The sequence below is a fragment of the Anas platyrhynchos genome, chromosome 2, assembly GCF_047663525.1.
Source record: "Anas platyrhynchos isolate ZD024472 breed Pekin duck chromosome 2, IASCAAS_PekinDuck_T2T, whole genome shotgun sequence".
NCBI lineage: Eukaryota > Metazoa > Chordata > Aves > Anseriformes > Anatidae > Anas > Anas platyrhynchos.
In genome coordinates this window covers 126,438,434-126,453,344 of record NC_092588.1, presented here as the reverse complement: position 1 = coordinate 126,453,344, position 14,911 = coordinate 126,438,434, and the positions used below count along the sequence as shown (strand labels likewise).

The 14,911-nt window shown below is 45.3% G+C and overlaps 1 protein-coding gene across 3 annotated transcripts in view; it reads right to left on the bottom strand.

Annotated features, from left to right (window-relative positions):
- The window catches only part of RAPGEF5 (Rap guanine nucleotide exchange factor 5), a 160,409-nt gene that overhangs the window by 52,946 nt on the left and 92,552 nt on the right, over positions 1 to 14,911 (bottom strand). For all 3 annotated transcript variants that reach the window (XM_038174149.2, XM_038174150.2, XM_072033552.1), the window contains 2 exons: positions 10,921 to 11,024; positions 10,513 to 10,601 (listed from right to left, as the gene is read on the bottom strand). In XM_038174149.2, coding sequence (XP_038030077.1) covers positions 10,513 to 10,601; positions 10,921 to 11,024 — 193 coding nt within the window. The remainder of the gene's footprint in view (positions 1 to 10,512; positions 10,602 to 10,920; positions 11,025 to 14,911) is intronic.

Below are 14,911 nucleotides of genomic sequence, written 5' to 3'. Positions count from 1 at the left end.
GAAGACAGTGCATGAACTGTATTCTTGAACTCAAAAATGCAGCAAGCAGTTCAAGATTTTATGTTTTCAGCATTCCTACAAGAAAACTCCCCCACCTTTGCAGTCATCTTCCCCAAAAAATCTTTCAGAGAACCATATCCAAGATTTACAACTTTACACGGAGGCAGATCTCAGGAAGGAGGGCTTTGCTCTGTTCTGCAGACCACCTTTCTACTTAGCAGCCATCACACAAAGTGCTAATAGCACGACAGGAGTCATTAATGTACAAACACCCCACTTATGTCGGCAGGCGGTGAATCGCTGTGATGTGGGAGAGGAACACACAAAGAGAGCACTGAAAATATCAGCCAGCTTTCAGCAGTCTGCAGCAGTGAGAGGCTGAAGATCAGGGTTTGAGAATGAAAAGGGAGGAAAGGAGGACAACCACAAAGGAGGGTGAGTAAATACTGAAGGGAAGATGCGGGACCTGTGGTGAAGGGCTCCGTGGCTGGGGTTCCCAAAAGACTGCATGGTCTGTGGCTCCTGTTGAAGGAACAGGATGTGCAGATACAACACAAGAAGCAGCAATGCTGATATTTTGATTTTGCCTTTCCAGTTCCTACTCTCACTGTTAAACAACCTGCCAACCCACACACAATCTGCTGCTGCTCCTTAAAGGGTCAGTAATACTTTGTTTATTTCAGCCTTAAAGAAACACTTCACTCTTCCACCACCCCCAACAAATCAGTGGCTGCAATAAGAGACATTCCCTTATTAATCATGTCTCACTTCTTCTCTAGTGGAAACCATAGCTTCGAGATAACTGTATGTTTTAGAATTAGTCAACTTCTTGAGCCACGCTCTAGGAAAACCTGAAGACAGGGCTGTATGTGGGTGCTGAGAGGACCTAGAAAGTCATGTCAGTTTCACTGTAGGGATTGTCTCTCCCTTCATATATTTCTTGTTAGTGGTTTAAATCTGTTGCTGCAGGGGAACTGAGCCCAAGTAGACAGGAAACAAGTAAGAGCACAGTTTAGACTCATCTCACCATTTGGCTGCATCTTTGCATCAAGTCCACGTCAGCATTGACCTTCTTTGCTTAGACATCCTTATGGATCCCTAGGACATCTGTCTCCTCTGCTCCTTCTGGCCAGCCTCCCAGGGGACAAGGCTCACGCTCCCCTCCAGTTGACAGATAATGGAGGATGGCCACAGCAGACGATGTTGCACTGTGCTGTGTACTTAAAGGGGCTGAACTCTGATCTGCATCTGCAGGGCATGACATGGGTTGCAACAGAAGAAATCTGGCATGTTTTGCCTCCAAATTTGCAGCTGTCAAACTGAGCAGACCTTCTGTATAGCATTTAAGCCAAACAGGGAATCAACCCAACTGGCTGGCATTCTAAGACGACATCTGCCTTGTCAAGAGAGATCTCTTTGGTACCAACACTGTGCAGCAATTCAGTTTTCATTTTTGTCCATATGGCCCTCAGTCCTAACCATCAGATCTGAGAACACTACTTACTTCTGCTAGGTTTGACTCTGACCAGCCACTCTTGAATTATTTGAAAAAGATTCAGGCTAAGGAGTACATTAAGGGGCAACCTCTACTACTCTTTCATCGCTAAAATACAAGCACTTCTATAAAATAAAGCCATGCAAGAATTTTTCTATCCCTTTCATACTCACTTTTTGGCTTGACAACACAAGGTAATCAACAATGATCAAAAGTACCATTTTGAAAAAAATTTCCAAAAGAATATGTCTCAAATATACAAATGTCTCTCTACAATCTCAGCTACGTAACGTATGTATTAATTTGAAGATACATATGACCATCCAAACATTTGAAACATTTACTCCATTGGTTTGATAATTCATTTCTATTTCCTAGACTTCCAATGACATTAGGGCAAGAATGATCTTACAAGTATCTGAGTAAAACTCTTTAGGGCCATACTTGGTTTTCTAGAAATCTTACCAAATTCCCAGTGTCAAAGCAACCTGTCTCACAGGTAACTCATCAAAATGTTTACATCATCCAAGTCCACTCCGCAGTACAACGAATTAACATATTCTGCCTTTTACAACTTAAAAAGAAAAAGAGCATCTTTCACTGTTGGAAGAAAATTATTCACCTCTAAAAAGTTCTCGTGCTAGACATGCGCTTGTCAATTCCTTTCTACTTATATCACAAAGATTAGCAAGCCCCCTTACAGTACTTATAATATGCATCTTCATAATAAATTATTTTACACTAGGCTTTTATGGTGTTTCCTGTGATTCCTTATCACTTTCTCACATAGCAAAAGGTGACAACTAGCTATAATGAACCACAGAAGTAGAGGGAAAAGTCTGAGAAACTAAAGATATGATCTTATTTACCTCAAAAACAAAATACATGAAACAACTGGGGCCCTACCATCTCCCACCAAAACTATTCTTGCACAGGATACCAAAAGTTTATTTAGGTGCATGAGGTGCCTAGGTGCTCCTGGGCACACTGAAACCATGCGTTTGCTTGATGGCTACCCTTGGTTCCTTTCCCTCCTTGAAAGGGTCTGCTTTGCTAATTAGGCTTACCCTATGAACATTGTTTGAGGTGATGAACTGTAAAATACCACTAGCTTCTACGGAGAGAGCCCTGACTGCTGAGACAACAGGATGGGCATCATTCCCAGGCTGACTTCAGGAAACCGTGCAGCAGGAAGGCTGGGTTCATGGAAACAAGGGAGCAGACAGAAGTGTCTGCCCACAGCATCATGAGCAGGAAATTGCCCAGTGTGAGCAGAGGGCTGAGGATTTTAGACCTCACTGTATACAACGGTGCAACAATCCAGGAGCAGCATTTATCATTATCTGCCTTTCCAAGAGACTGACCTAAACTAGCTCCTGAGCACAAATGGAGGAAAAAAAAAAAAAAAAAAAGGAACAGACTTTTTCAGGCTTTGCATCCTCACTTCCCAGAAATAACTGCATGAACTCCTGCCAGGAGACGGTATCTTTGACACATTCCCCTTGCTGGCATTTCCTATTAGCCTAGGCACCGCAGCGTGTGACACACTGTCTGTAGTGAATCCCAGACACGACACTCCTTCTGCAGGCTGATTCAGCTCACTAATGTGACAGAAAATAACCCCAGCAAAGAGAAAAAAGATAGTTTCCTATGACGATACATCTGCTTGGCCCAAGGTCAAACCAAGTATATCAGAGGAGAACAGGCTACATGATGGTGACCAGGTGGACCAACAGAGGATGTCACGTCTCCCTATTTGAGCAGAAGCCAGTGCCTTGGTCCCAGCACAGGGCTCCTGCCTCCCTGGTCCCAGCTCCAGGCACCACTGGGCCATTCAGCACACTCAGTTTAGCAAAAAACTGCTCACCCTCTTCTGCCAGCTGAGCTAATACCTTGCTCAGCTAACCCAGCCACAGGAACCAGTGCCTTATAATGTATATACATTTATAACCTTAAATTCTGATCCACTGCTTGCAAACTGCAATGTGCTACATGCCAAGCACCTAGTCAGATCAAGGATCCCCAAAAAACAGAAACAGGTCTTGGACAGGGGCCAATAGAGGATGTCCAGAGGAAGAAAATTACAGCAACAAAAAAATACAGAAAAATGACAAATACCTATTTGTCTTTCTCTCTCCGTGATACCCTCCAAACTTCCAGCAACTGGCAGTGTAGACTTCCCAAATAGAAGTTATATTCACATCACTGAAGTTTTGGATTTTTTGCTATGACTGTGCCTTATTTGTTTTCAAACCCTTCCAGACCTTGGTTTCCACAAAATGCTCACAACAGTTTCACAGTTAACTTGTGCATCATATTAAAGAACAAACAAAAAAAAATCACCACCACCAAGTTCCTTACTACTTATAAAACCAAAAATTTCACTGTATTACAAAAGACTTCCTAATTATAAGCAATGAATAATTTTTCCATATTCACCTTCCGCACATAAGCCATGGTCTTATAGACCACACCATATCCCCTCCTTTGCAGATACTGCTTTCCTATTCTGAACAGCCCTAGACTATTTAGTCTCAGATACATTTAATCTATATTTCTACTCACCCTTGCTGCCCTTTCATGCTTTTTCTAGTTCATTTACAACCCTTCTGAGCCATGGGAGAAGAAGGAACCATATGATACATGCCATAGAGTTACACAATAGTGTAACTATGGTTCTTGCTGGTCTTCTTTCCTAATTGCCCCAAATATCATTTTCCTTTTTCATCAATGCTGAACAGAATTTTCCAAGAACTATCTACACTGTCTCCAAAGACCTATTTTCTGCATGGTACTTGCTATTTCAGCCCCTCCGCTGAATACGGATAATAAGGATTTCCTTTTCTCTATGTTAGAGAATTCATTACCTTGCATTTATCAAACTTGAATCTCATCTGCAATTTCATCACCCAGTTGTGCAGACTTTTAATCCTTTTATCTTTCTTCAGCCACAGGGCTGGTTTGAGTGGGCCCATTCCCAACTTGTATTCCCAGTGCCATATTGCCCAATTCTTATTACTTTCATGAGGCTATTTTTGAGTTGGATCTGCTTCCTGATCTAACCTACCTTGCAGAGACAGCCCAGTAAAGCTTGTCAGTATGACAGTACGATGTGACTGCTCAAACAGGTGGTCAGAGGCAGGGATAATAGGGCATACAAGAACATAACCTTGCATGGCCACCAAAGATGAAGCCATGGCTTCATTTATCATGAGATCCTCAACCAGTTAACCAGTTAACATTATCAGTACGTTCGGTTAGCTCAGCTTTCATCCCACTCAGCAGCACCCCAGTCTCCACCAGCAACTTCTCTCCATTTTGATCACTGGCAATTTACCTTTCCTTTCCCTCAGCACCATAATCCTGCATGCATTTCTTCCTTCTGCTTTTATGGGAATGCTACCCAGTTTCCCAGTGGAAAGCCATAATCTTAGCCACGTTCTGCAGGTAATTTCAACTCTGGTAAGTACAGCTGCTAGAGGGACAGGTCCTTCCCTCCTGCTGCCCTCACCTCTTTCCCACTCTGTGCAGCCCTCTCCCTTGTGGCAGGGACAAAGCTTGTGCCTCTGAAAGATTCAGTGGATAAGAAAAATGATCAGTCTTAAAACCAGTAATTTAGTATTTCCTGGGTTGGTGTCAGCCACGATCCACAGCAGGCTGGACCAGCATGGCAGAGGGATTGGTGTGGCAGCAGCAACGAGTGGTTGCGGAGGGCTGAGCTGCTGCTTTCAGATGTAGCTGTAGCATCAGTTTATGCTGGAATAATGGATTGGTAAAATGACAACCTTATTGCTTAGATGCTCCCCAAATAGAACCATTTCTTTTAATTGGCATCACATTTCCCACCTTCCTCTGCCACTGAAGCTGATTTATATGATAGATTACACGGCACTGTTAGGAGTTCAGCAATTTCATATCTGAGTTCCTTTAGAAGTCTTTGGGGAGTAACATCTGATCCCAGTGATTTGTAACTATTCATTTTATTGATTTATTCTAAACCTACTTCTACTGACACTTCAATTTGAGACAGCTTAGACTCATTGTGCATGAAGAAATGGTCCTGCCCAGGAACCTCCCTGAGTTCCCTCGCACTGAACACCGAGATAAACGATTGCTTCAGCTTTCTGCTCTTGTCACACTGGCATTGGTTGCTTCGTGCACATTAACTCTGCTAAACTCCTGTTCCTCAATACAGGCATGGCAGTAATATGCATTTAGTCACTTCAGTTCACCCACTTTTCCCAAGACTTTGGGGAAAAGTTTACAAAGATGGTCAGAATGACGACAGACAGCATTTCAGTACAAATGACTAGCGAGAGATAGGGCCAGCAGAATTCTATTTTCTCCATACTAAAAGCTGGAAAATAGGATCACAAACTGTTAGGCAAATATTTACTCTCCCTGACATTAGTCCCCCATGCATCAGATATACTTCTGTTGATTTTGTGGCAGTCACAGGAGTACGCTTTAAGACATCTTTTACTCATCAGGAACAAGGCATAGTGAGCAAGAACATTCTTTACAACAAAGAAACAAAAAGCAAACAGATATTTTTTTCTAGGATTATTAAATAAAAGACAATACCTGAGAGAGGCAGCGCTGTAACCCTTTTTGGCAGCACCATTTAGCAGTTCTCTGACTATGACTGCTTGTATAAGACAGTACCATTCTCCTAAAAAGTCACATACAGTTCCTCAGAAGGTGCCTTACGCAACTTCAAAGCACTACACGTCCAAGTGCAGAAGCAATGGATTAAACAAAGGTAACCTTTATTTAGGTAGCGCTTCCAGTACAAATAGGCATGGTCTGAGAGCATCTCCTGCATGCTAGGTTATGATCTGAAATCTCCAACTGCTTCTGTGTGAGGGGAGAGTTCCAACTAATCCCAGGACCATCTACAGCTCCAAATAAAATGGCACAGCATGGTACAAAGGTCATTACTCCTTTCCTCCCTATTCTGAAGACATTCAGATTACACCTTTCCACACCTATTTTTACCTAGGTCATGAGGATTCACCCTCTTTTTCCATCCTGTTAACTCCTCTCCAGGTTTTCATCACCTGCTATCCTAATTTCTGCAATAGCCCATCTGACAACAGTATCATGCCTCTCCTTTCACCACAATCCCTTTCACTGAGTCCATTAAAAAGATCCATCAGTTAAGATGGACACCATCACATGTTGTTCCAGTCATACCATTCCTCTTTTACTCCCTTTCTACAAATCTCCCACTGCTTCTTGCCCTCAAAGACCTTCACTAATCAGTCTTTTCTCCCTACTCACTCCCCAAAAATGAATCCCATGATAGGGAGCTAAAAGGAAGGTAGTGTCATTTGACATGATGAGGGGAGATGATCTTCTGTTTCAGCAATGTTCAGCTTAAGCTGCTTGAGAGAAATGGTCTGGTGGACTGAAGGAAATGGCCTGTAGGATGCAGGCAGGCATGGGGAAGTACCAGAACTGGGTCAGTACTTGAACGCAATCACTCCAAGGCAAGATGGTATGTTTGAATAGCAACCAGCCAGAGGATACTCGAAGACTAGATGAGATAATATTCAGGGAAGGAAATGCTGCTCATGTCCAGGAAAGAAAAGCTTTTGCAGGAAAAGACAACAATTTTGAAAGAAGAGTTTTAGTTATCAGGAAGGGATTAGAGATCCTGAGACACTAAGATTTGGCCTCTCAGAGATTACTCGTTCAAATCCTCATCCTTGATGAGGATTAGCCAGGAGGTATGCCTAGCATTTTCTGCTTGGATATTGACATATATGAAGGGCCTTACTGTTCAACTCTAAAAACTTCCAACTGCCCTCTAAACTATGCACTCAGCAGACACCCCCAGTGACTCCAACAATCAGAAATGATTCAAAAAGTTGTTAGTTACAGAAACAAACAAACAAACAAAAAAATTCAGCCATCTCACAGTAGGAAACAAAAAGAACAGCTTTCTTTGGGGGTACATGACAGTTTAGAGCAACTCGATGAGATGAAAACTTTCTCCCTTTGAGATGGAAGACTGTAGATTTGTTGTGGCATCATCTTAAACTGGGACTTGTAGTTTAAGATGATGCCAGAGAAACTCACATATAATATAGCCTAATATAGACATCACCAAAAAACCCTGTCATTAACCAGTTATTAGGTACAAAATCTTGAAGAGTCTTGCAAACCTCAGGCTTTCAAGACATCCTTGCCAGCAGAAGTCATCCGAGCTACAGGCTAGTCTGGGTGTGCACACTGCAATGTCCCATTTAGCATCCTCAGTTGCTGAAACAGTGTTGAATCTCTTCAGGCTGGGTGAGAGAAGGTGTCCCCAACTCTATATTTTGGCAGCTCTTGTGAAAGAAGAGGTATCTTAAGGTATCTTACTACAGGTTTAGTGGCAGCTGAAAGGAGCCTTGAGGCCTGGGCTGGCCCACAGTTAAATATACTCCAGACCATCCCCAAATCTCCCAGCAAAAAAAACAAACAGCTACCTGCTGACTTGGCCTAGGAAATGGAGGGTGGCTGGAAGCAATACGTGGAGCATCATTCAGCCATGTCAGCGTATACAAAAAGCGGTGCTCCATGACCATGCTAGCCCCAGGGGACAGCGGATATTTGCTGTTATGACCACTGAGGGCTGCTCTTATGATTTGCTATACAAAAGCTGGGAACAAAAACACGCAGAGCACCCCTCCCTGAGAATCAGTGCAAAGGGTCAAACAGAACAACAGCCCCATATGCACGAGCATATGTGACAACTGCTCTTTCCCATATTCCATGCAGCACAAATAAGCAAACCCGGCTGGGGGCTGCAGGGAAAACAGGAGGCCAAAGAAATCATCCTGCAACTGGCAAACCAACAGCAGGAGCAGCAGCTGGGTACAACAACATCATCCTTTTATGTTCCACAAAGCCATGCCTGTGAAGACACAGACTTGCAGGACCCTGAAACTCAGCCATCCTCAGAGATGGGCCAACCTGCAACTACAAGAACTACCTACAAAGGACAGCAAATCCAAGCAGATAAACCACAGAAGGATGCCTTCAGGTGCACATGCAAAGATGTGCTCACTATACAGCCAATATCCCATATGTCCTTACATCAGCTGCTACCCAGTCTGCAAAACAGACTGATCAAAACTGTCACGGAGGCACCCACCTCACAAACACTGGGAAACAACTCCTGAAGGGTTTTATTTTTAAATTCTATATTACCAGATTAATAAAGTCAGACCAATAAATAAATAAACAAATAAATAAATAATAATAATAAATAAATTTAAAAAAATATAAAAAAGATTAACTACACAAGGAAGTGGAGAGCCATCGGGCAAGGTTTACCACACTTCGTTGTGATGGAACAAAAAAAAAAAAAAAGAAAGAAACCACAACTACTTTGTTGCATCGCTGGGATCCAGCTAATCCTGGACACAGAACAGAGCTAATTGCTTCTTTCTCAAAGGAGACGTGATAAGGCAAGAAGAGGTGAGGAGAAGCCAATCAGCCTCTAAATACACTGCCATCTGCTAACAACCAGTCAAGTAGTGGCTTTAGCATTTGTTTGGAAGGCACTTTACCAGCCCCTCTCCCTAACAATAAGAACAGGTTTATGAACTGCCTCCCGGTGATGGGAGGGAGAGCGAAGAGGAGGAAAAAAGAAAAGGTAGTAAACGTGAGGATATGTTCAGTACCTAATGCTTTTCATAAGGAGCGCTTTGTATTTAAAACCCCTGAAATATAATGCATAACACTAGTGAAAATCTCATTGTTTTCCAGCAAGATTATGAGCTTACAAAAGAAGCTGGAGCAGTCCGTGAGGGCGGGTCGCTGATGTCCGTCAATGTGCAGGTGATAAACATTCATGGGGGAACTTATTCTGCATCTACCATTTGACCTTAAGGGGTCAACGAAGGACCCTCGCTGCGCTGCCAAGAGCTGGCTCAAGTAAATCACAGAGCTGGACTGACCGCATCTCTGGAAGAGAAACAATCAGAGCCTCTCTCTGCACTAAATATTAATGTCTAGGCAGACAAAAGCAGCACTAGGAATATCATAATAATATCGCCACCAGACACTCCGTATATTTCTTCGGGGCATCCATTCATCTTCGCCAGGAATATGCGTATTGTCCCACATTAAACTAATGGCTTGTTCTGAGGACCCAGTCCTGACGTTCCTCTGGGAATCACAGATGTTATTTATATTTTCAGTCACTTAAAAGGATTAAAGTGTGTTTATTCTCAGTAATCTCATTTGTAGAGGGAGAGATATACAGGCATCAGGAGTATGCGTTTTAACCCTGTTGGGAACAGCCAAATGCCAGGCTCTATTTCCAGCCAGCTCTTCCTTGGCTCTTCAGAATTTGGGATCTCTGCAACTCTCAGCAGCCCGGTGATTTTGGGATGGGACCTCTGCAATTGTCACTAGCCCGGCTACTTCCATTCAAACTAGCTAGGAATTGCATGTTGCAGGCACTCCTGACAAACTGCCACAGCAGCTCTGGTGACAGCAAGCTGTGCGTATAGCCAAGAGATCCAGCTGAAAATTAAACTGCATGTCAAGTAGCCCGATCAATATAATAATTGCTCCAGGCTGGAACAAATTACAGGCTCCGGCTGAAGACACCCGAGCAGAGCATCAGGCTGCACACGCTGTTATCCTGGCTTATGAGAAAATTCAGAAGCCGCCTTTATGAAACGGAAAACATGCCGAAGCACTCGGGGGCAGCACGGGGAGGCTGCAGCGCTCACCCAGTGGTCCGGGGGATGCTTTAGGGCTCGGGGAACATCTTGTGCGGTGACAGCCGCGTCCAGCGAGCTATGCACAAGCCGCCTGCTGCTGAGCTGCGCCTCCCGGTGACCGCAGGCTCTCGTTGCCCTCTCTTTGCTTCTCTGGTTTGCACGCCGGGTACCAAAAAGCTGCAGCCGGCTTCCAGCCGGGGGTACCCGGGGCCGCCCCCCGTCCGTTCCCCCCCGTTCCCATCCCGGGAGAGCTCCCCAGGGCCGGGGGTCCCGTCGGGGCTCGCTCCTTACCGGTGTCTTTGTCCTGCGCCGCTTCCAGGTGCAGATCGCTCAGGAGATGCTCCAAAATCTTCTCCGGCGTCCCCGCCACCACCACGTACCTGTCGGAAAGCAGAGAGTCCCCGGAGTCATCCTCGGTGGAGGACTGCGAGCGGCTGCTCCACTCGTCCTCCTCGTCCTCCTCGTCGATGTACTTGAAGTAGGGCACGTCGAAGGTGGGCAGCGGCCGCTCCCCCGCCAGCGCCTCGGGCACCCGCGCCCTGCCGCTGCCCATGGCCCCGCACGGCCCCGCACGGCCCCGCAGCGCCCCGGGCCGGGGGCCGCCGCCGCCTGGGAGCGGAGCGGAGCCCGGCTCAGCCCGGCCCGGCCCGGCCCGGCCCGGCACAGCGCTCCCAGAGCCCGGCTCAGCCCCGTCCTTACCTCCCGCGCCGCTCGGGGGCCGGGCTGCGTGACCACACCTTCCGCAGCACCAGCGCCGCGCCGGCCTCCTCCCGAGCCCGCTCGCCGCCGCCTCCATCCTCCGCCTGCCGTGACACAGAGAGAGAAAAGGGGGGGAGAGGAAAAAAAAAAAAAAAAAAAAAGGAAAAAGAAAAAGGTCGCGGTCAGCGCCTGCCCGAGGGGCTCGGCCCCTATGGCAGGGTGGGGTTAACGGGGGGGGTCCCTTTGGGGCAGCGCCCTGCACTGGTTCCCAGGGGGGTGTGGGGTTTCAGTGTCCCCGGGGTGGGGTAAATTGAATTTTCCAGCGGCCAAATGCAGCGGGGAAAAGGAGCCCGAGGGCTGCCCGGCGCTCCGGTGCCGGCTGTGTGCGTTCAGCACAGCTTCCCTCCCGCCCTGAAACAAAGGCAATAAAAGCGGTGGGGCAGGCACGCAACAAAAGCCCCTTTCCAAACGCTTCGTGGGCAACCCTCCCTCCTTCTTATAAGGCAACTTTTTAACTCGGGGACCAGCCGCCCGGCAGCAGGGCCCGCTGAGGCTCGGCTGAGGGACTCACCCCTTCTGCCCCCAGCACCCAAAGGCAGCTGACCCTGCCGAGCAGGAGGCTGCTGCTGCATGTGTGTGTCAAATGCACAGTACCCAGCAGCAACGAAGACTGGGAGTAGCCTAAAATTTTCTGAGGAACACATCTCGGCAGCACAAGGGAGAGAAACTCCTTTACGGTCCCCCCTTCGATTATTTTATTTCTGAGACCCGGTTTAGTCTGACTGCCACCTCTGGTTGTCAGTGGGTGCAGGCACGTCCAAAGATGCAGCCCCTGCCCTGAAGAAGTTTTCTTTATCAGTAAACAACATGTAGAATTGATCTATTAAATTTCTGCAAGGTCAGACGTACAGGTACCGAGCCAATTAATGTCAGATATTCATTGTAACACTCCCAGGGGACAGTACTGAGAAGACACGGTACAGGAATACTGATGCATAATTGTAATCTTCCATTTCACCAGCCCTGTTTTTTTTTGTTGTTGTTGCCTACATATATGAAAAGCTGCAATGAAAGAGGCGACGAAAGAGAAGGAGCATGAGAACAAGAATCAGGCAAAGCATTAAAGCCACTCAGTAACAAGGGGGTTTATACAAACATACATCTCTCCATTTCTCTCTGTCTCTCCTCTGGCATCCTCTAAGACAGCCCTGATACTCATCTCCCTGTGCTCACTGACATGGCAAACTACAGCATATATGGGGCATGCATGTGATGGATGGCGCTGTGTTCGTACAAAGCATCTATATGGGAACGGGTTTTAAGCGTATCCATATACATTTACATACAGGAGCAGCTGGCAGCAAGTCAACAGTGAGCACAGGGAGAACGAAAGCTATATTGTAATGAAAGGACATTAACAATGGTCTGTTCTGGAAGACAGTGTTCCTGCTTTAACATCCCACCAAGCAGAATTATTTCCAAAAAAAAAAAACCCTCTTGGATAACTGTATGCAAATTAACTGCATACAGCACCCCGATGGTGAGATTCTCATAAGGCTCTTCTTTTTGTCCTTTCATCATTTTCAAGGAAGAGTAGAAAACAACCCCTTTTATCAGGAAGGACAAAAAGTGTGCAAAACTAAGGCCAATCAGGTTCGATTTGGATTTTCATTACCTATAATAATTATTTCCATAAAAGGGGAGGGATAGGGAATTTCTTTATTTGGCTATCATCTGTTATAAATAATTTCACTTTAAGGAAAGAATTATTGCTTCATTAAAACCCTACTTATGCATGACATAATTTTGTGTTCAGCCAGGCCCTTTAATCATACTGCAAGCAACAACAATTAACCTGAACAAAGCAAAGCACAAAGACAAGTGCTATGTATTCTCCCAGTTTTACAAGTTCTGATTTCACTACCGATATTATTCTGAAATGACATAATGGCATGCTTCATTTATTGGAATCCTGAATGGTTTGTGAAATAATTAATTCTTGCTGGAATACAACCAGGCTGTTCTCAGCGTGCTCCATCTACAGCCAGTGGCAGATGAGGACGAGGCTGCCAGGGGCCCCCAAGTGACAGCAGCATGTATTGAAGAGCAAGGCAGCACCCTAGCTGAGTCCCTAAAAGTCAGCACGCTGACTCAAGTGACATTTTCATCATACTGTCAATTAACAATGAAACCTGCCAGCACTTTTCCAGACCATTACACAGCCTTAAGAAGCCTGCACCAGCCTCGAAGGAGCAGAGCAGCTCAGGGTTGCCATCTCTCCCCCTTTATGGATGGGAAGATGAGAGGCCACCCCAGGGCACTGCTGTAGATCAGTGGCAGAATCACAGCTCAGGCTCAGGTGGGTGACACTGGCACCTCATCCCAGAGCCTCCTGATGCTGCCTACTTGGCATTTACTTTACTTTGTATTTGTATGTTTACATTTGTGGGTTTGCAGAGGCACATCAGTAGAGTGAAGAACACCAGAGGTGTTGTAGAGGTTAATCGTTGTCTCCCTCCGTACGTGGCCTTGAGCAAGTCACTTGCCCAGACTCTCCCATACCTCAGTTTTCTCTTCAGAAGCACCATTTGCTCCTACGCTACACACATGCTCGGAATGTTTATTTCACATTTATTACAGCTTTTAATTAATCATCTCACCTCTTGATAGCTAAACACAGCACTATCAACCTCTACACTACTTACTGGCAGGCGCTTTGAGCAAGCAGGAAGGCCCTCTGGACTTGGCAGATCTTTTGACCACTATTACGGTCAAGTTTCCAGTGCTCTCATCTATCTTTCTCCTACGGAGATAGGCCATTTATCTCCCGGGTAATATATTTTAACAGCAGACAAGCACTACCTTTTTTTTTTCAGCATGAAAGGAAGCCTGGGGTGGTATAAATATTTATATGCTTACTGGAATGAGACACTGGGACTCCTTGCTTAGCGGGCCTTAACTTGTGCAGGTTACGCTTTGCACGGGTAGGAATATGACCCTCTGAATTACCACTGAAGTAGAAGAAAGCAGAGGTACCTATGACAGCGTTGCAAATAGCCTTGGCGTGCCAGTTTCATTAAGGAAAACACTTGACTTCTGCTTTTTCTGCTATTGGCATGGAAGAACCTGATCTGTGGACAGTGCAGCCAATAACTTGGATATCAGTCAAGGACATTTCCGTGTCTCTTAAATTCCTTAGTTTGGACTTGCAATTAATTGAAACAGGAGCCAACACAGAGAATGTGCTGCCTCTAGCTACTAGAAACATCCACTGCTAGAAATAGAGTTGAAAAGCTACCGTACGTCCTAACAGCTCTTGGCAGCCCACTCCTTCTTAAAAAGAACAGTGCTCTGCAATGGACACGGGCTGTTCAGAAGCCTGCTCCTTTGAGTAGAAATTTCATTTTCACATAACTCCTCCACGGAACAGGACATCTGTGCAAATATTTTATTAATTTTAGTCATTAATGAAGCACCTGCTATATTGAAACACCACCAGCTAGCAAGGCAAAATACGCACTTCCCAATGACATAACTTCAGTATCTGTACACCTGCTTTTTAAATAAAAGGACCTGATCCAAGTCTACCCAGGCCCAGAGAGTCTCTCACATTGTTGATTTTACTCGGTAAAGTAACACAGAAATTAAGAGAGAAAACTGAATAAAGGCATCTGTAAAATTAATGGAACACCAAAAATCTAGCCTGCGTACAAGATTTTCCTGCTGCCAAACAAGGGAGCAAAAGCAAAGAGAAGAATCTTTGAGCAATAAGCAACAAAGCAAACTTTACACAGACTATCTGCTTCAAAATCACATTAAATAACAGATACTGCCTTCTCAAGGAGGGCAAGAACATTTTGTTTTCATAGCACAGTTTGGTAAAACTGACTCAACGCAATCAGATAATGCTGATCACTTCTGCCTCTTTTCTTTTGATGCTGGTGCCTGGGCATGCCCTTGAGAGGCACAGGAAAAGTCTAACATGAAGGAT